Source organism: Neopsephotus bourkii, unplaced genomic scaffold (genome assembly GCF_033783945.1).
Source record: "Neopsephotus bourkii isolate Nb327-2 ecotype Australia unplaced genomic scaffold, CSIRO-AGI_Nbou_v1 NB_450, whole genome shotgun sequence".
NCBI classification, from domain to species: domain Eukaryota; kingdom Metazoa; phylum Chordata; class Aves; order Psittaciformes; family Psittacidae; genus Neopsephotus; species Neopsephotus bourkii.
In genome coordinates, this window is record NW_026900952.1 from 230,889 (window position 1) to 252,989 (window position 22,101).

Consider the following 22,101-nt stretch of genomic DNA (forward strand, 5'->3'; position numbering starts at 1 on the left):
TTTATATTATCACTGAATCTTTTGGTATGTCTCAGCAAAGACCACATGCTGTATTTATTTTCAGAGTCACAGCTTAGGAAAGTTATTATAGGTCAAGCTGTTAAATACCATTTTAGTCCATGGGCTGCAGTTTTGAACAGTTACCTATGCATATGCCAGAGTGAATGTAGCCAAATGCTAAAAGCCCTTGTTTCTAGCAGATCATGTGAAGGAAAACATGAACTGTGGTGTGTACCCTCTGGTTTTTGCTGATCTGTTTCTAGGTATCTGAACATGAGATCAGAAATTCTATGGAAAACCAGATAAGGATCGCCAAAGTTAGGTGAACAGAAAGTTGCTTTCAGCATGCATCTTTCCTCTGTCATTCCTAGTAGTAAACTATATTAAAGCACACTAATTTTGTGATAAAAATTCGCTTACAAAAGCGTTTTGTGGTACAGAAAGAGAAAAGCTGGGGCAATATTGCATATACTGTATTATACAGTGTTCTTACTGTGTATGCTGCACACTGAGTAATTCATGCCACCTGCAGCCTTTTGAATTAGCAAAAGATTTGAGCACTTCACGGCCTTTCCAAATCCTGCCAATCACTATCAGCAAGTAAACAGTGTTTCTATCTCTACAACAAATATAGCATTTCAACAACAAAGTTAATAGGTGACCAGTTCTCAGTTGCTGTTGAAGGATCAGCCTACATAATGTATCTGAACTGGGGAACATGTTAAATTTATTATGTAAATACTAGTCTCTGAATCTCTTTATTTGGTGCTAACTTATGTAGGGGTAAAATTTACCTAATATGTATTCACTGAAAATTTCTGTTTGATCTCAACTGGCTTTATCCAAAATGTATAGAAATGTGATAGAAAATATACTGTAAACACTATAGATTTTAATAAACTATCTGTGACATTACTTGCCACAGATTTCAGAAGCTGTGTATATTTAGGATTTAGACATTTGTATGTCTCTATGTATAGCCATGGCCATGTAACATAAAATAGGCATTTTGAGGAATAAGTAGCAAGCTGTACGTTTCAGAGCAGGAGCTGCCTTGCTGATGGGAAGCCTGGGGAGTGGATCTTGCAGAGAGGTTCCTTACTGGTCCATTCTGGATATGCTGGAGCTGGGCCAGAGCTGCCTACTATGGGTCTCGCGCAGCAGATGCAAAGGGTGGGAAAACTGGATTGTTCAGGGGTATGAAAAGAAGGCTAAGGGGAGAGTTTGTTGTCTACATCTACTTAAGGGAAAGGTAAAGGGAAAGATGGAGCTAATCTCTTCTTGGGGGTGCACAGTGAGAGAATGAGCAATGGACAACAGTTGCTTTAAGAGAAATTCTAGTTTGATATTTACCATCAGGGCAACTGAACACTGAAACAGATTGCCCAGAGAGGGTGTGGACATTTAGAGACATTCAGAACTTGTCTGGATATGATGTTCTTTAACATGATCTAACTTTGAAGTTGACCCTGCTTTACCTGGGGGTTCCACCAGATAACTCAGAGGTCCATTTCAACCTCAATTATTCTGTTTCTGAAATGATGCCCAATACTGAAGCTGCTGATCCTTTCCCTAGAAGTGATTCTAGATACAATTCCCAGTGATCAATACTGTTAGAAACTTCCTTTCATAATTAGTGTAAGATTATTTTTTCTTAAATTTAGTCATAGCTGTGCTCTTTCCTTTTCCAGTATTTGTGTGCATTTTCTTCAGTTTAATGGTAAAAAATGATTTCTAAATAGCAATAGACTCATGAGAAACTGTGTATTAAAAACAACTACCTTTTAGCATGAACCTATACATCCTTTTGTGTGGGTGTACATATACACTTACATTATGTACATATACACATTTATATACATATAAAAATACATGCATTTTGTGAGTTTGATTCTTCTACTGCTTCTGGCCAGCTGCAAATGTAAATGCCCAGTTGCTTTATTTCCCATTTTGTTTAAAAGACTATTTCTGTTTGATAACAGGAGATTGCACAGAGAAATAGCATCTGACACTGTGCAAATGAAATACCTGCCCCTTTGTTAGACAGGTTTACAGTCACATAAAACCACACAAAAAGAGTGAAAACAACTCCAGAAATGCAGGGCAGACATAAATCTTGTTTGACTAAAGCTGAAAAGTATACTCTGACTTCTGGAGTAAGGGAGGAGAGGAAGAATGTGATATTTTGAGGTGTCATGTGCAGGAACTAAGAGCACATCATTCACTTTTACTTACCACTGATTAGACACAGTTATGGGAAAGGCACTCGGCTTTGGCACCTTTCCCTGTGCTTAACAGGCGCTGAAGGTGACATCCAGGGGATCCCAGCTGGTGTTCTGCAGTGCCTAACCACTTACAGTGGCACAGTGTGGGATGTTTATATATTTAAGCTCTCAAGCTCTATACAGAAAGGCCCAAGATTTAGCGAGGACACAGTAATTGCTTTCCTTTCAACAGCAGGTGACACATTTCCCACTGAGAAAAATATAATCCTTCTGGTTTTAGTCATAACAGGAGCAACAGGAGAAAAATAGTCAAGGAAGTGGGAAATGTCACCAGTCGTGTCTTGGAAAAGCTGTTTGCAGGCATGAGCTGAGCTCCATGTCTGTCTCTCTGGGAGCTAATACATGCTGATGAAAATAATAATCTACACTGGTGGTAGAAATGGTGAAATCCAGCCTCATACTGTACTCCTGTGTCACTGGAATTGCAGTGCTATCCACTGGAAAGCAGCCTGTTCTGCAAATTTTCCCAAAGGTTTGAGGGGATGTGAATAATCATTGTGGAACTACTTAGTGTTTCCATTTAGGAAATACTGGAGTTTGAAATCATGTTCAAGAATTTCCTGTTGGTAGATATTAGTATGTCTCCTGTCTTCTGTGTGCAAAACCGTTTTCAGATAGATCAGTTGTAACATATCACTGCTATAAATTAAAATTAGATGAGGAGGAAATCCTCAGATCTCCTGGGAGAATAGTACATCTCCACATTATTCCAACTCCAAGCTACATTTATGAGGTACTCTTTTAAGAGCTGAATGCTGTCTTCTTTAAAACAAAGGGTTTCCCCTTGTAGCACTAATCACAGCTAAATGAATAATTACTGATTTGTGGAAATCAGAAATCTCTGGCTTGATTAATAACTTAGTACTAGATTTGAAAGAGGAATGTCTAATCTAGAGCATTTTAGGAGACAAATAATCTAAAGGTATTTTTAATCAAAATTTAAAAGATAAAACAAATCAATATGGCTTAAGATCTATTAGCTGATATGTATTTGCATAGGCAGTACAATCTCTTAAAGCAAAAAACCACTTGTCCCTAAGATGTTGCTAAGGCTGACTGTGTAACTCGCTTTTGGAAAGAGCCTCTCCAATTTTTGAGACCGTAATATTAAGTCACTGGATCCTAAATAAACGCACACTTTTTGAATTAGCTTTGGTTTTGTACATGTGTGTGTGAGTATGTATAAGGCACACACATACTTGGTATGTTTTTGATGCCAGGTTGCAGAGATGGATGTAACCAGACTAAAGGACTGGAAGGACTGAGGACGTCTTCCTTTCTGTCATGGTCTTGCCAGTATGACTGAGAGAACAGGACTTGTTCAGTGACTCAGTTTTCTGCAGCACAGAGATCAGTCAAATCATCACTGTGAAATTCTTCCCTCTTTTGGCATTTCAGGAGAGCCTGCAGTGTTTTGCAGAGTCCTTTGCCTCATCTTAATCCTCCGCTTGCACCGTATTTATTTTGTGGCTAGACAGAGACTTGTATTCAGCATGTCCTTCCGGCCCCAGGCATCTGATGCATGAATGCAAAGTAATATAAGGGGGAATTCAGCTATCCACATAAATGATTGTGTCGGTCAAATATGTAGAGAGGAGGGTGGTTTTTTTTATCTTACTCGGTATGAATGCAAGTATTAAAGGAAAGGAATTTATATGCTGGGCTTCCTTGCCCTCCCCCTCTCAGAAAGAGAAAAGCAAAGCTGTTAGATACATAGGAAGGAGTGGGGAGACAGACCTGGAAATCTACCAAAAGTCTAGAGGCATTTCAGAAATCTCCAAGGGAGCAGAATGAACACATTCTCATTAAAATCTCATTAGGTGTTTATCTGCATCTTCAAATGTTTAAATGCCCCGTCTAACCCCATGCTCTTTTGATTCCTTTGTGCTTTTTGCTTTTCCCTTCAACAACTGGAGTGACACAGGCACAAGTGAATGGACTCATAGTCCCAGGCCATACTGAGCTCTGAGATGCACTCATTTAAGTAAGCACTGCAGGGTTGGGCATAATCTGAAATCCTACTCTGAGTGTCCTCACTGGGAGGGACAACAGCAGGAGGACTCGTTGGGATGCTAGGTCAAGGGCCTTTTCTGCAGTGAGGCTGTTCAGCCACATCCCAGGCTCATGGAGAAAGCATTCTAAGGTCCTATTACTTCAATTTTGGTCAAACTTGTTTTTTTCACGAGACTCAGAATTATAAAGGGTGCTTGGAAGAAGGGGAGGCGAGACCAGAGAACTGGTTTTCCTCACCAGCAAAACGTTTGAGAGCTTCCCTACAAGTCTCTAACCATAAAGCATTGAGACATCCTGATGCTAGGACTGTTTGCTGTGCTTTCATAGAATACCACCATCTCCACACTCAAATAGTAAGTGTGTGAGACTTGAGTCGGTGACAAGATTTCCATTGAGTCACATACAACGAGAGGACACTACTGTTGTGCAGTGAGAACGTTTGGTATCCAAACAGAAGAAAGTTGGAAAGGAGAAGAGGAGGAAGGTTAATATTCCATGCAAGGGTTTTTTCTTAGAGAGGGGTTTTGCTGAAGTACACAGATATATGTTTATACAGAAGAAATCTGAAAGCTTTATACTGAATAGTTTGCTTTTGCTCTTAAAGCTTTTGTATATGATTTATGGAAAGTGTTATTTCTATTACTCAGGCATATGAAAAGAAGCAAATTGTCTTACTACATTTTGTGGACAGTCAAAAGAAGAGTTAAATGGACCATACGACTTTCTCTTAAAACATTAATTTTCTTCTGTTGTCTTTAATTTCTTTGATAATGAAATGTTCACAATAGCCACTCGGTATTACAGTATGAAAAATAAATTGGATCATTCCCATTAGATCTAAATCCTCTCTTAGACTTGTCATCAGGGTATGATCACTGTAAGTTTCTCTATACATGTGAACCAATCCCTGAAAATATTTCCTGTTGGAAAACAAGAGATTTTCAAAGTCTTTTAATTTAAATACTGCAAGTTGATGGCTGTGGAAATGCTTTCTAAATGAATGACTAAGAACTGTATCTAGAGATTGAAAATTGCTTTTCCTCCCCTGAGTAAGTTGAATTCTGCAGTATCATGGAGATTTGCATATGTGCAGCACTTTTCACAGTGAAGCCACACAAGATTACATGAGTATGGCTGAGTGGTTATAGTGGTTCAGTTTTATGGCTATCTTGATGTCTGTAATACCTTGAAAACATATTTATGTGGTAAGCTTCTCTTTATGTCAGAAGTGAGATCTGAGAAGCTCCTACCATTTCTGCAGACTTCTCATGCAAACTGAACTCCTGCAAGGCCTGCCCCACCACTGCTGTGAATACTGCCACTTCCCGAGCTGTGAGACAGGGCAGAGCCTTATAGATGAATCAACCTTTTCCATAATCATACATATGAAATGCATGTCAGTATAGGCAATCAAGATTTGAAAGGAAACGCATACCTTATTCTCTAGCACTTTCTGGCTTGGAATCTCTCTTAATTTTTAAAGTGTCTTGAAGTTGTTTTTTCTCCTGTGATTTAATACAAACTCACTATTTCTGATCTAGAGTATGCATTCAAACATCTTAAGGCTTATAGAAATTAACGTAATTCATCAGCCCTTGTGAGGATCATACAGTAAATTGCCTGTGATTCATGCATGGAGCACCTACACAGTTCGGATGCAGTATTTCAACCCTTCCATTGTATATAAATTATTGCCACTAGTTTTGAATACTCCAAAACATGAGATGCTTAACAAGTGCTAGATGACAGCAAGGGATGAGAGTGTATCAGAGTATTTATGTCAAATAATTAGGATCCCCAAATGACACTTTTTTTTTTTTTAACCAGTGTTTAAAAGTCTTTCTAACCAATTACTCTAAAAATCACCCATTAAGAGTAGAGAGGAAAACCTCTTGGCTGTCTTTGGTTTGGACTGAGATGCCCTCAGTTAATGCCATCAAGGATGGCACAATTCCAGCTAAAGCTGACGTTACCCACAGGAAACAGAACATCAACTTCATGTGAAAAAATAAAATGCTTTTAGGCACAGGATTGATACATATTTGTGTCTCAGGTCAGTGAAAACCAAGGATTCTGCAGGAAATTGTGTATATTTCTTTGTTTCCCCAAGAAAGACGCAGTGTCTAAACATCACAAAGTCAGTAGTAGAGCAGCAGGTACACTAACTGATGAGCAAGCTACTCATCACTTGCTGCTGTAGATTTTCCAGGTGGTGATGCTAAGATCTTGAAAATGCAATTCAGTTAAATACTGTAAAGAACTTTTCCAGTAAGCAGCAGTTAATGGCAAAAAAATATATTAGCAGAAATATAAAGGTTTATCTTTATCTTCTCACTGTTAATTCACATTAAGTTTCCTGTGGATTGAAAGATTCACGTTTAAGAAACACTGACAGCAAAGTTTATCACTTGCTACTTCAGACATAAAATTAAGGGCATTTTTAAAGTTATATTTTTGAATGCTAACTGGCAAGCTAGTATATAAACCAGAAAGCTATCGTGTAATCTGAATTGTCACTATATATCCTGTGTGGCAGCCAACAATGAATATTAATCTACAAACAAGTATTTTCAAGCCTTTCACACTATAGTTTTTAAGTCTTATTTGAATAAACAGACTGTTTTGCAATAACTGTGACTAATATCTCTAGGCACATCATGTTTGAGATGGATCTGCAATTCAGTGCGGCAATATTCAACTGCAGAAAAAATTATTAGCGTTAACCAGGAGCTAAATTACAGCTTTGATTTCACTGGTACTGCATTATACCTGTGAATTCTAACATGCTGAATAAAATTAAAGATTCACTTTAATTTTTGTGAAAAGGAAATAGATTCTCTTTAAATGGAGTAGTGTCATTATATTTGTTTAGCACCTTCTGTATATGGCATCGTGAAGTTACCAGTGTTCAGAAGGCAAAACAATAATGTGTTAGACCACTTAATAAAAGCACAAGATAATAATGATTATTAATACAGTTATATGCAGGAATTGAAGAGGGAGTTTTGCTTTGTTTGGAGCATAAGAGAGGAGTTAAAACTACCCATTTCTACTTTATGAAAACTTTTATGTTAGGCTCAGTTATTCCTACACATTGAACTCAACAATGTGCATCCATATGCACTGAACTGCATCTTCTCCGTGCTCCAGCTCTGACTACAGGTCAGTAAAGGCCATCCCCAAGATCCTTTCTTCATGCATTGCAGCTATTGCTTTCCATCAAAGCAACTTTTTATACTCACCTTCCTTGGCTGGTGCACAGCTTGCTCTGCCTTCCAAAAGGACACAGAGGCTGCTGCATGGTCACTTGCAATGTGCCTGTTATTGGGGTAGATAAGAGCTGGAGCATCACGCTCATGTAAAGCTCCATCCCTGCAGAGAACTGCACCTGAGCAGCACTCTGCTGTGTCATTTTGTAGCCCATTTAGTCCCTGTATGCTCTAATCTTGCCAGTGCAGCTAATTACCACTACTGTACCAGACTGATGTGTGTGTATCTGTTTACAGCATCGGTAGGGATGACAGGGTTGGAGTTGCAGCCTAGCAAGAAATTGTGGTTTCAGTGACTTTGTGCTATATCCTCCACCCAGAATTTACTGAGAATTAGCAGATATAAGTAAAAGCACTGCTTTGGCTTAAGTATTTAACAGGCCTACGCAACGTAAATGCATGCCTGTATGCTGTTTGCTGACGCAAATGTTCCAGTTCTTATTCCCTTTCTAGGCCTTTACTGAACTTTCAGCTTATAGCTTACCATTACAGTGAAACATTTTGCTCCCACTAAATCTACTTTCACTAAATCCCTGATATACTTAAAGTTTATCTCCAGCCATTATCACATGATGCTGTCTAGTGTATGCACCATTTAGAAAGTGCCACACTTCTCATGACTAATCCGCTGACCCCAGAAAGTCAGGCTCCACAGTGCTGTTGCCTGTCCTGTGCTGGGACTGTGAGCTCATCTTGGAATCAGTGATGGTGGTTGTCGGAGAGCTGCAGCAGTTGGGATCAGAGCTCTGTATGGGAAACCTGTTTTGCAAAACTGCCAGGGAAGGTTAGCTTTCTCACACACATTGAATTCAATTGTTACCAGCAAGAAAATACATTGAAAGTTTTAGAGATTTTCTTTTTTTTCGTTTGCACACTCAGGGCTGATGCTGTTGCATTTATGAATGCTTTTATTTTCTTGAATATCTCATGGAAATTAGTGGGAATTTTGGTTGAAGAAAGAGGGTGATTTGGGCAACAGTTTATAACTGATTCATGTCTTAGACTCCACTGTGTCCTACAATCAGTCAGTATCCTAAGTTAAACCAGGTGCAAGCCCTGGCAATGGCAGCTGACATTAAATGTGCTTCAGGTAGAACACGAGCTGACAGCACTCCCTGGGAGCATGGCTGCTGCTTCATTTATAATAAAGCTATGAATATGCATAGGTATATTCACGTATTAGCTTCTGAGCAATCATTTTTTCCTTATACAAACACAGAGTGAAAAAGCAAACCACAAGCAGGGGGTGTTTAGGAGTATATTTATTTGCATGTTCCATCAATTTTCTGTGTTACGTTTGTGTAGCATATCGATGAGATGGATGGATGTAAGTCAGAGTAGTTCCACTGAATTAAGCATACCAGGAAGAGGCAGGGTGCTGGAAGCAGCTTCTGAGATTTCCTGAGCATTACTATATTTTTAACACTGAGATACATTTTTCTTGACTCTAGATACGTATGTATGAGGCATTGCAAGCAGAGCCCTTGACACAGCTGATTAATATTCAAAGTGTGCTATAAAAAGTTCCCCCCTCTCCTTGAAAAAGTTTGTGGCTGGAGCAGAGCATGATAGCAGGAGGGCAAAAAAGGATGGCAGCAGAAAGCAAGCAGAACCTGTCTGGAATGGAAGTCTCAGCCTCTGGTGCTGCGCAGTGTCTTCTCTCTGCTCTTCTCTGGTTTCTCTGTTTTCCATCCAAGAGCTGATATTTGGGTTTTGCTAAACCCCAAGTTTTTAAAAGACTCCTGCTTTTTTATGTAGTTCGGTTTTTAAGCACAAATAAACCCACCACGTGAAGATACACTTGGATTTCTTCCTTGTCAGATGTTGCCAGAATAAATGTGAGGACAAGTGATAATGAAGAAGTGAAAGAAGATGGTAGAAAACTTCAGGTGTCTAGGTATTTGTTGTTAGGATGGATGACAGTGGTTATTCCAAGTGAGTTAACAGGTCTGATACATTCTGAGAATTAAGCACCTTTATCTGTGAATCCCAAACATCTATAATAACCTTGGAATTTGATTTCCCCAACTCTGCAACAGATCCCATGAATGTTTTTATATCCTTGCTCCTTGTCGTCTTTAGTCAGTGTGAGGCACATGCAAGTGCCATATGTCTGCATAAGCCAAATGCCTCCAACGAGCAGTTCCTCTGTGTGTTGTGTTGATTTATATTCATAAAAAACATCCAAGAAATGATTCAGAAATTGCAATTACCTGGTAATGTCAGAAACTGATTAATTAAATGTTCCAGTGTTTACTCTGCATCTTTATGGCTGCTAACATTTCTGGGCACTTTTTTACAGCATCAGTGTCTTTGCTTGGAGAAGTTTATTAATGCAAATTGGATTTGACATAAACAAGACTATAGCTAATTATTTCATGTAAATATACACACTGTGTAGCAGCAAACTCATAGAATCTGCACATCTGCACATCTTCTTGCCTTTATTTATTTATTTTTTTAAGCTCTGAATATCTGTTTTAGCTATACAGAAAATTCCTATTGCCCTAAATAACACTGATGCCTTTGCATTTGTGGAATTGCTGGGATATAAACATTTCTGATACTCTGACACCTCCTTGACTTACACAAAGTCATCAGTAAATTTGAACAACCAGGAACTCTCACATGTACCACTATGCTAAGCTTTACTTTGTATGTTCGTTTTGTATTTCACTATATAGAGAGGTTTTACACTGATTGAGGACAAGAACGTTCCATATGCTGAGGTAACTGGGAGAGCATCCCCAGACCTCCACAGGAGACACACTAAGGTGCTGTAGTGCAACCTGCTTGTCCATGTCCATTGTTCTTCCTGGCAAAAGGCAGGTTTTCCCCATTTCCAACTGAAATCCTTGGCTGCTGCAATGGCCTCGATTTTTTTTTGGTAGTTTAGAAGCTCAGAGAGTTCTTGTACTTTTCCTTCCCTGGGACTAGTGCCGGTGAGCGCAGCCTGTAATCTGCACCATCACCTGCATCTGCTGCAGGTCCTGCTCACTGCCTGCTGCTCAGGATCAGGCCCTAACCAGCCTGCTTGAACTTCATTCACAGTGAGCAATGCTCAGGATAGATGGGTACCCATGGACACCTGGCCTTTATGCAGACTGGTTACAAAAGGACATTCTGATTTGGCCCTAAATACAAATCAAGAGCATTTACCTATTGATACTTGTAGGAAGCGCTTCTATATGACCTTGGGGTTTGTTCCGGCAATAATAATGTGTACCTCTGATGTATTTTTATGCATTGAAGCCGCTAACTGGTGTTAAAAACTCTATGACCTAGGGGATGTCTAATAAATGGAAACTTTTCTGGTAAGACATCATCCTTTTCCATTTCAAGATAATTCTAGTAAATTCCAGGTAATGCTTTCTATTTGCTTTTACTGATTTATACTTCTTTCAAGGAAAGGAAGTGAGCTAAAAATAGCATCGATTTCCCTACTGGACAAAATGTCCAGTTTCCTTTACTTACACAGCCAAATAGAATTATTTGCTCATTATGTAGTAGAAATGACAAGACTTCCATATCCTGTTATTTGCATAAAGACATTTATGGCAAAGGAATGCTAACTTTTTGGAGTAAAAGGTATTTTTACAAAAAGATCTGTCAAGTTCCAGACATGTTCACTGTACTTACTCACTTTTGCTGTCCTTCTTTCTGGTTTCTGTTCTAACTTAACTCAGCACTCTCTTACTTCATGGCCTATCTTACTTTGAAAAATATTCCAGCCTGTCAAATAAGCACTTTTATTTTTAAATGTATCCCAGTTTTGAATTGTCTGTCCAAGTGCCTGTTTTCAATGGGCAATATTGTATTACTGTAAATTTTGCAGCATCCAGTCCAGCTGAAAACTGCTCTGCTGTTTTTCTGCCTGAATCTGTCATGAGGCTTCCCTTTGGAAAGCTGAAACATACATTTTTGTCTTTTTCGTTTCACTCCTCAGCATCACGGGGGATCTGGAAAGCTCTGGGATTCTTTCCTTCATTCTCAGTACCAAGATACTTAACTGATGTACTTCAAATCTACTTTAATATAATTAACCTCAATTAAATGAGCTATTTAGCTTTTCCTCTTCCAGAATTTAAGTCTAGAATCGTTGCTATCCTCCTATCTGCTATGATTTTGTTACAATATCAAGGCCCATGTAGGTTGTGTAACTCACATGTAAAACCACTGTAACCCTTAAAGGGTGAGCAGACAAAGCAGCCAAGCATCTGGAGATCGGAGTGGTGGCGGTGTTTTTTGCCAATTCTGTTCTTCATCTTCCAGCTGTGGTCTACTAAGCCAGGGAAGAGCCCTCAGAGATTATGGGTCCATATGTATCTCCTGCACATGCCTGCCTGAGCTGTGATATTTACTTGTAGAGAATGTCTTGCTGGAAAACAAGTTTTTATAAGCTGGTGGAAGATAACATAAAACTGTTCTCCATAGCCCTGTGTGGGAAGAACGTGAAATCTGGTGTCAGTGAGTAGCAGAGTACCCATGTTATTATCCCAGAGCTTCTACTTCTTTGGGGACAAACTGGCAAAGGTTCAAATGCAGCAGGGGTCTGTATGCCAGCTGCGAATCTGGATAGCACTCCTTTGCCAACTCTCTCTGCACCCCTGCACTCAGCATGCACAGGGTGCAGAAATCTGTCTGTTAGCTAATGAGCTTGTGCTGTTTCAGGCTTTATTAAACTCTGCTGTTGTCTGTGGATAGTGCCATTTAGTAGGGTGCAAAGCAGAAGCCAAGCAGCAGCGGGAGGAAAACCCAGCTGATTTCTTATGAAAACGACTGGCTTCAGAGGAGTCGGTAAATCAGTTTTAATCACTGCAGCTGAGATGCAGCGGGAACTGTTCACTGAGGCTTAAGTGATTTGGAACAATTAAAAAATTTACTCAATGTATTTATTAAAATAATCATTACTGTTTTACCGTAATGGTGTAATGCGCACAAGGGCTCTTGCCAGCCTTCTGCTCCATTGCAGAGGCTCTAAATGTACCTTTCCATGCCAGTTGTTAATAAAACTGTCAATTAAAGTAATGTTTTGCAATCAGGTAGGAAAAGAATAAATCAGCAGTAATGGCAGTTTTAAAAGAACTTTTCTTAAGGCACATGGTTGAGGTTTTATTGGTATTTAGCACCAAAGGTAAGCAGTCTAGCCAGGTGTGGTATTGAAGGGAATGATGAAAATACCTAATCCAAAGAGGTTTTATTTTTTTTAATACTGATTTATTTTTAGTATGCAGCTGAGTAATGTTGTATAACATACAGCTCACCCAAATCCTTAATTATAACACTTTCAGACATTCAAAAAACATAGTCCAGGCAAGAATACATACATACATAAATCCTCTTGGGCTGCTGGGAAACAGCCTATTTTCTATCAAAGGTTTCTGCAGCAGGATGATAACAAAAATAAATATTTTAGAAAAGTTATAAGCTTCTCTAAAGCCACTCTCTCTAGATCTAAAGCTTTGCCCTAGGGCACTCCTCCAAGATCCTTCGAAGATGACTTGTGTCTCCACACTTAGTGTAACCAGCCTCAATGTCCCCCTTGTTGCTTTGCCAACAGCATTTCCCAGCTGCAACAGTCTGCTGTTTGGCTGCAGCCAGCTTTGTTGCTGTTTGATTTCTAGTAACCTTTCCCTGTGAAAATACGACTTTCTGCATTGTAACAGTTGACTGTGTGCTCTCTATGCATTTCCCTCTCTCCAGGGCTGGACAGCTTGAGATACCCATGCAAACTTGTCTGTGCATTTATCAGCTTGTTCATTCAGTGTTTTTCTCCCCAGCAACAAACATCCTCTTCTGTGAAGCCCAAGAGCCTAAATCCATGCTGATCTTTCTTGTCTGGTTTCAAATACAAGTATCAGTGGAGTCAAGGAGTAGTGTTGCAGAGGACTGTGTTAGGGCTGTCTGATGAGCATCTGTCGCAACTGAACCACGAAAGGAGTTGGATGTGCCACAGGGACAATGGGAGGCTTTGGTCTCTGCAGGGCTGAATATGACTTTTACCTCACAGCTGGTCTGTAGGAAGATGACTGCTGGCTTATCTCTATCCCAGTTTCCCTGATTTCTATACAACTGGGACATTTCCACTGTGAAGGAAAGCACTGTGCTGGGAACTTGTTCAAGGGCAGGGAAGGCAGTGGCAGGCGGGGCAGCTGCCATGTCCCTGAATGCCTGCTTGAGGCAGGTGGGTTCAGGAGACTTGGGGCATCACTGCTGCAGGACAGCCCCACACCACCACCTCCGAGTGCCCACTGCCCAGTAAAAGCGCAGAAGCACATGCTTAACTTTTAGCACATGAGAAGCCCTATTGAATTAAGTACGCAATCAAGTGATTTGCTGGATCAGCGACTGTACCCTTAATCCTTTCCACATATTGCTAAGCTCATTAAACTCTCTTTGATACCAAGCTGTGCAAGTTCCTTAAGAGAGGCAGAGACTATGTGCTATTTTTTAGCTTTAATTTATCACCTCCAGCTTCCAGCAAGGGACTCCTGTGATATAAGCCTAAGGTTGCCCTAAGGGTTTGCTCTGTAACAATGGATGGGAAAATGTTCTGTGTGCTCTATAATTTTTGATACCCTGCCCAGGATAATAACATGGATATGCCAGAACAAATACCCACGTAACCAACCAAAATACCGAGCAGTGGATCCCAGGCGTCAGTGGAGGCACTTAATTTCCTTTCCCTTCCCCCCTTTTTTCTTTATTTGACAGCTGTCCAACTAACAGAGAAAAATACGAAACGGCAAAGCAAGCATTGCAAAGCTAGGTACTTAGTTCTGTCACAAAACATACTTAGGTTTGTAGGTTTGTGCCCAAACTAGTGACTATTTTGGTAAAGCAATTCTCTAATGCTGTCTAAATTAGATGAGCTGGCATGTGACATTTGCATACCAACTCCTCCTGGATGCCAGAATCAACGCAAGCTGTTAGAAATGTCTTTTATTGCGTTTAAACATATTACAGAAGGTTTTCTTCTTTAAACCAATGCAGTTATCTGCCATCACAGGAGCATAGGTGGAGGAGTGAAATCTTCCTGGCTGGAAACTAACTGATTGAGAAGAAAGCAGACAGGTTTCACCCATTATTCTGAAAAGGATTAAAAAATGCTTCCTCTTTTTTTGTTTTAATCATCGACTCCTCAGTATTCCTGCAAGTTGAGAGGAATTGCTGGAGGTTGGAGTGGGACTTGAAGCAGAGCCAGTGCAGCTCAGGCTGCTGAGGTCTAGCCCAATAATGTATAACAGCATGGATGGAAATTCCACAACCAGCAGAGATGCTATATAATATCATCAGCTTTATAAAAACACACTAATTTGGAGCCTGCAACTTCAGATTAAAGATGCGGCGTAATTTGGGAAGTGTTGACTTTGCCTTGCACAGCCTTAGCCCCTCCTGCTTTGCAGGGGGTCGGTGTTAGCCTTCTGCTAGTGGGAACAGGAAGAATTGTAAGCCACTTTGGAAACCCGGGGACTACTGTGCTTTCTCCCCTGTTTGATAAGTATCAGTCTTGTCTGCCTAAATGATTCGTATCCTTATTCAGTTATTGGACCTTGTTTCTGTTTTCATCATTTTTTCTGACATATATGTGAGTCACTTGGATCCTCCTTCCAATAATACAAACTCCTGAAGTCATACATTTGCACTGTAAAATGACGCTCTGTGTAATTTGTCAGTCTCAACAGTTACTCATGCTACTCAAAGCCTACATGGTGCAAGCAATCGTATGACAGAGTTCTAAGGAAGCTACAAAATATTCATATTACTCCTTTTGATGTGATCTACTGGGTACTGATAAATGTTGGTACTTTACTGAATTGTATATACAGCCTTTGTGACTGTAAAGTCATAGAATCATTTAAGTTGGGAAAGACCTTAAAGATTATTGAGTCCAGCCATAAATAAGCATGATTACTGTGAGATTTTTTCTCACACTTTATGCTTTCGCTGAATGTGCTCTATTATTCAAAATCACAGAGTTCCTCTAAGTCTCAAATGACTGCTATTCCCTTCATGTTGACGAAATATTACTGGCTTCTGATCCAGGGTTTGGGGAATTTGTCTTATTGTGATAGAGGGTAATAGACGAGAGCAGAAACATGGGCTTGGGAACGGAGACCTTGTCTGAAGCAGATGGCTTGCTTCAGACATTGGCTGGCACATGAATGTGCCACAGCAGCATAGAAGGAAGGAGGTACTTCTAATCATGTTTCTATCAAATCATGGTTGATTTTTTCAAGTCACTTTGGCATACTGACAGATTACATACAGAACTGCACGTCTTCAAGAGAAATACAGTAATATTTCTGATTTGCCACAGGGAAAACCTAAAATTAGGGCAGCAGCCGTACAGGATTAACACATTGCTTTTTTTTCCCCCACTGTCTTTATTTGTAGACAATATTTTTGAGAAAATTGCTTCAGAGTGAGGCTTCTTATATTATCATGGTAGAACTATGCAGAATAAAACTGCTGATCCTATCCTTGCAATTAGGGGAAAGTGCACTGATGAATAAATCAGTAATATTGTTTAATATTACATTAAAGAGTTGTAAAGGTATTAATACTAATTTATACCAGGTTCATTGTAGTAAAAGACAGTAAGTAAAAAAGGCAGCTTGTTTTAAAGAAGTCGGTACTGCAACTAATCATTATTATGAATTTGTACAGTTTATTTTTTTATACTGCAATATCTGTGTAATACAGAATACTTCACTTGCGCTGCCTTAGAAGCAGCTTGCTGCTTAATTGATGTACTGTACTCCAAGTGAAATTCAACTCAGTTGAGTAGCAAGGAGAGTAGGAGGGTTTAATCTAAACAGCACTGGTAAAACAGCTATATTAATGCCACTGAAGTTCATGGCATTTCTCAGGATTTGCATTATTTAATGTTTTCTGGAAGTAACATCGGTAAGACACATCTACCTACAGCAGTTAGATTTCAATTTAAGCTTGGGGCAACCACAGAGTTTAAAGGACAATTTCACAATCCCCAAAGGTTTCCAAGCAATGCAGTTTGAACAGGACATGGCTGAGGTGCATTTGCACAGTCTCCTCAGGAGCAACATCTCACTCTTCCTCTCCATCTGTGCCAGGGACCATTTCCTTGTGTCACAACAGCCTTTAAGGAACCACTCTCTCTCTAAAGCAGAACAAGAAAATAATTACTGTGGGCAAAAAGATAGAACCACTTAGAATAATTCCAGTCCTGAAAAATAAAAAAGTACATTTATATGTACATTATGACCATTAAAATCAGCTAACATTCATCTTCATCTTGAGAAGACATGATGACATGCTGTCCCTGTTGTAGCTATCTCATATTCCTGGCCATGAAGATAAATAGCTCAGAAGAACCAACTACTTTGCAACAAAAATCTGTATTTGTACACCAAATTAGTAATAAGAGAGAAGAAACAATTCCTAATGCAAAGAAGAACCAATGTGATTAGTCCACAGGTAAAACAGTGGAGCTATAAAAATGGAGCTTTTGTCTCCAGAAAGTGAAGATAGATTCTTTTCCATATATTACTCCAATACTTGTTATTTCCTGAAGTATGAGGCTTCAAACATATTTTTGTTTTGGTGAGATATTTCAAGAGAGTTTTATTATTACTGATAGGCTTTCAGAATAATAGAAATGTGGCTGGTATAGAATAATAGTAAAGTGTTGGTACTGCAGTCATACAAATATATCATACTCCATGTTACTGTGTAGGTATATTCTGAAATATTTTATATAAATAACACTGAAGTTGCCTTCCCCCTGGAAGCAAAGTGGTGTACTCCTATTGCCAATATATTTCTCTGCTGAGAAGCAGCATCTCTTTCACTGAGTTTAAAGAACAGTCTTCAATAAGCAAAAAATCCAAATTGTTCATCTGCAAATGATTATTTATCAGAAATTCTGTCCAGAATCAAATGCGTATAGCTGATACTGCAGGTTATGGCATCTGCAGAAGTTGAACTGGAAATGATACAGGAGCTGAGTTATAGTTTCATTTTCAAATAGGGTACAGGCTATAATATTTAAGTCAAATATTCCTTTCACTTTGATTTAGACCTAAAATAAACAAAATGTGCACCAGAAGAATGACTGCAGTGTTGAGAAGTTATTTTTTCAGTCTGGATTCAGGGAAGACAATTCTGGGCTTAGAATATGTTTATGCATGTGTTTTTCTCTAATTTATTTGTGCTGCTTGCATGGCCTCACCACCTTTTGTCTTCCCCTCAAATAATCTCTAAGATTAGAGATTACTGCCCTGTTCACTTGGTATGCATCCAAATTTAGTTTTGATCTAAAATTTTACATCACTGTGATGATTTCTGTTTACACAGGATAACCTTGGGTGCAAAATGGAAGTGCACTCCATAAACTGACTCTGACTGTCTTTCACTCAAAATTTTACAAATGCTTTGAACATTGAAAACCTAACCTTTTCATCATCTTTTATTTAGGAATACATGGACTCAAACAAGTACATTGAGCATTTAGTGACTCAGCTGGAAGAACAACGCTGGAATTTATGGAGGCAAGTACTGTGCACACATGTTTTTATGTTGCTATTTTGGAAAACATACTGGAATCCATACTTTTCATTCTTCAGTTCAAGTAAATGATTGGGTATTCAGTTTCTCCACTGTTTAATTCTTTGAGGACTAGAAAACCTTACCTAAGTGGAATAAGTAGGGCATCACACACAAGTTGAATCTTGCCTTTGCTAATCAGGCAGTTACACACATGCACAGGTTTCCTCATGTTGAATTTGCTAAGCAGTGGATGCTAACTCTACTTCATATTCTTTTAACTGGACTCAATTTAAGAAATGGTCTTATATTCTTGAATGTGTTTTCACCAAATGGCAGGCAAATTAGCCAGAAAAACAGCATAGCAGCATGAGAAGTTGAGAGTTTTGAGACTGAAATAAGCATATTTTTAAAATTTTGTAGTACTTTTGATGATCCAGATTTTCTGTTTCTCCTTTGGTTTGGTGCTCAGCCCAGGCTGCTCAGTCTTAGCTCTGGTTTAAGCAAAGCAGTAATTTCCATGTGCTACTGTGCACCTCCTGGGCGTTTCTACTTGGCTGTACATCAAATGTAGTAACTGCACGAGCACTTCTAAAGAGCTTCTCAAACAGTAAGACTGCTGTAGGAACTTGCAAAACTCCATGCATTTCTCTGGTCTAGTAAACATCATCTACTCACAGGGGGAGGTGGTCAGCTGCCGCACAAAGGTGCTCACTTCATTCCAGACAGATTCCTCTTTACAATAACAAGTTTATTGCATATTGTGCTTAAGTGGTTTTGCCATAAATTTCCAAAATTTATCAAGCATCACTCAACTGTGATACAATGGCAAAAATTTCTAAATCTATATTCTTTTTTCTTGTATTTCAGCAGTACTGTTCTCTAGCTGCTGCGTTAGGGCTGTTCTAATATGAAATGGTAAAGGTAGTGATGAAATTACCTAATCTTTACGAGGCTCAGAAGTGTCACAGCCTTAATGAATTAATTATCTCTTGATAATTTCTACATTAACTCTTCCCAACTTTTCACTTGTATACAATTATCACAGCTGGTCTAAAAAGGTCTGCATGACAGCACTTTGCAGTACTTGCTTGTACTTGGCATTTTCAAAGTATTCAGTAGCTATTAACTATCACTATCTCATATTTTTATAGTTAACATCTAAATGCCTACCTGTGATACCATATAATATAATGGAAATGGACTAATACCAGTGCTGAAACTCATTGAACATTCACAGCCATGTATTTTTTCTAAATGCAATATTTAACTATTTTTTTTTCTGAAGGTACATGAGCAGTGACAATCTTTATTAATATAGAGTCAAATGCAAAGTAATCTTCAGGGAATAATTTAATCTTCACAGATTGAAACCTATTTCACCTTAGTTCCGATCAAGGAAGAAATAATGATCTGTTTGACTTTTCACTTGAATACCTCTTATGTACAAAAAAATGTAGTTTTGCACATGACAGTAGGTATCCAGCTCAGAAACTTGTTGACCTATAGGATATAAAGTAACATTACAGCATTTACAGCATACGGCATTTATGATATAGACTCGGTCTTATTTATAGGCAAAATTCAGACAGTTTGTATTTAATGCCTGCTTTCTTTTAATGGTAGTCAGAATAATTGGCACAAGAAACTGAAGTTTGCATGTAAGGTTACAGAATTCAGGAAACTATTTTTGAAAGAATAAAGGTGATAACATTACATGTGGATGACACCACCATGGTTAAATATAAATGAACAATAAGAAAATAAAATATGGAAAAGACATTGAAAAGTAGCAGGGGTAGTGAGTTTATTTCATTATGAACAGACATTCAGATGTGTTCTGAAAATTCAGTGGTTTTGGAACGCTGAAGACTATTTTTAGTATTAACTTATATTTAATATTATTTTTATGGAGTATCAACATAAAAAATACAATGAGCACTGCAAGATAAAGCCTTCTGGTTTCACCAGTCTTCTTTGAACACTTTATTTTTCTCTTTTAAATCTCAAAGATGTTTCATGATGGGGATTATGCTAATAGCTTGCACTACACAGGGGCAGTACTAGGCTGTCTATAGCCAGACAGATGTCCTAATAAATCAGCATAGCCCTCTTCGCAGACTTCATTATGCTCTTGATTTGTGACTATCATGATTTGAACCCACTGGGTCACTGGGCGCTGAACCTGACATTGACCGATAACCCCTACTTTACTCTAGGTGAGCTAATAAAAAAAGACAGACACAAATTTTGACCATTTAGCTCCTTCACCATTACTTAAAGCTAGGACAGATTTATAGCAGCCTGGCTAAGGCAGAGGAGACTAAAGCCGATGTCATGGTGTGCATATCAATTTTACATTTCCTTTACATTTCCACACGTACAATGGGACCCTAAAAGACATGTGGGGACAAAAATTTCTTTTCGTTTTAGAGGAGGACTGTTTATACACTGCATTAGCATCTGCTGTGGAACATGTATTGCTGTAATTGCTGTCCCAAGAGAACTGGCTATGGTTAGGTCACATTTTATAGCTTTCTACTAAAATAGACCTCTATCCCAGCTTCAGTTGTTTTGTTCTTTAAAACCTTTACAAGTGAAGGTACCTCACTAGTATGTGGAGTTGCAGACTTTTTTAAGCACAGATTTTCTTATGCTGAACACTTCTTTGCAATAATTATTTTCACATGAAGAATGACGAAAAAGGTAGCATATTTGACTTGTCAGTGGTTCCTCTATTTCTCAAGTTTGAGCAAAATAAATTTACCCAATGTGAGACAAACTTGACCCTCGTCAATGTAAATCACCAATATTTATCGCCAGAGATGTTGCACAATATAGTTCATTCAGTGTATCAGCTTGAACCAGAACACTGGGTTATTTTAGATCTCTCTGCCCTGCCTTGTGTGGAAATAACTTTAAATAGGACAGAATTGGTTGGGGCGATCCCCTGCAGTGTTGTTTCCCACAAAGTCATTTAATGCTCTGTCCAGTTCAGCTAATGTGGATTACTGTGTATAATTTTTATTGCAGAATCAAATGGACAATCAACATGAGAAGCAGAAATTTGCCCCTGCGGTCTTTGTTAATTGACCTTGACAGCAGATTGTAATTTTCAAGTCCTGACACATAGATCACTGAGAGCAATTACTAGTTCCCTTAATAGGCAAAAGAACTCATATTTCAGCGTAAGATGCTTACCTAACTATGCAAAGGTCAGGCCCTGTTCTTAGACCTTTCAAGGGAATTTTATTATTAGCACTACTGGAAGCAGGACCAAACCTTTGGTCTGTCTTGATGAAAGCATGAGGATATATGCATTTCAGACACGACCATCATATAGTAAATGAATGATCAGCAACACCTTATTACCTTGTTACAGGAATGAAAAACACAGAGGGGGAGGACCACAAATGTGCATGAGGACTGTGTGGCGTTTTTCCAATGCTGTATTTTAAAACCAGAGTTTGTTAAATAGATTTGCTATACTTTCATCACCAGCATTAGCATACTTCTGTGCTCCTGGGTTTAATGCTTGTATGCTAAAGAGGTGCCAAGTATTAAACAGGTTGTTTTTGCTGTAATCATGAACTTCCATTGGGAGACCATAATTGCTAACAAGCAAAATAGCTCTGCAAGAATTCTTAATGGTGAGCACAGATTAAAATAACAACTGTGATTAGCTTTAAACTGCTTGACTAGAAAAGGACTAATCTTAGGGGAATAAGTTGCATGGCAAACAAATGAAAAACCCTATGTATGATATTACAGTAATGAAGGCTGGGAAAAAAAAAAAAACAAATGCTCCCTCAGCTAAATAAGGTCATGCTTTGCTCTAGTATCTTTTTCTTGTCAGGAGCTTAGTAACTTGGCCTGAGGGGAATTAAGGTCAAAGCAGCCAGGTCTTGTGGCCGAAACCCCATTTTAAACCTTTCTGATAACAAAAGTTGCCTCTGGTCTATGTTGCTAACATGAGTTATAGACTATATTTGGAATTAATTCTCTTC

General features: G+C 38.8%; 1 protein-coding gene across 9 annotated transcripts in view; it reads left to right on the forward strand.

Moving 5' to 3' along the window:
• NCKAP5 (NCK associated protein 5) overlaps positions 1 to 22,101 on the forward strand; it is a 496,578-nt gene that overhangs the window by 206,998 nt on the left and 267,479 nt on the right. For all 9 annotated transcript variants that reach the window (XM_061349572.1, XM_061349575.1, XM_061349574.1 and 6 more), the window contains one exon: positions 18,026 to 18,103. In XM_061349572.1, coding sequence (XP_061205556.1) covers positions 18,026 to 18,103 — 78 coding nt within the window. The remainder of the gene's footprint in view (positions 1 to 18,025; positions 18,104 to 22,101) is intronic.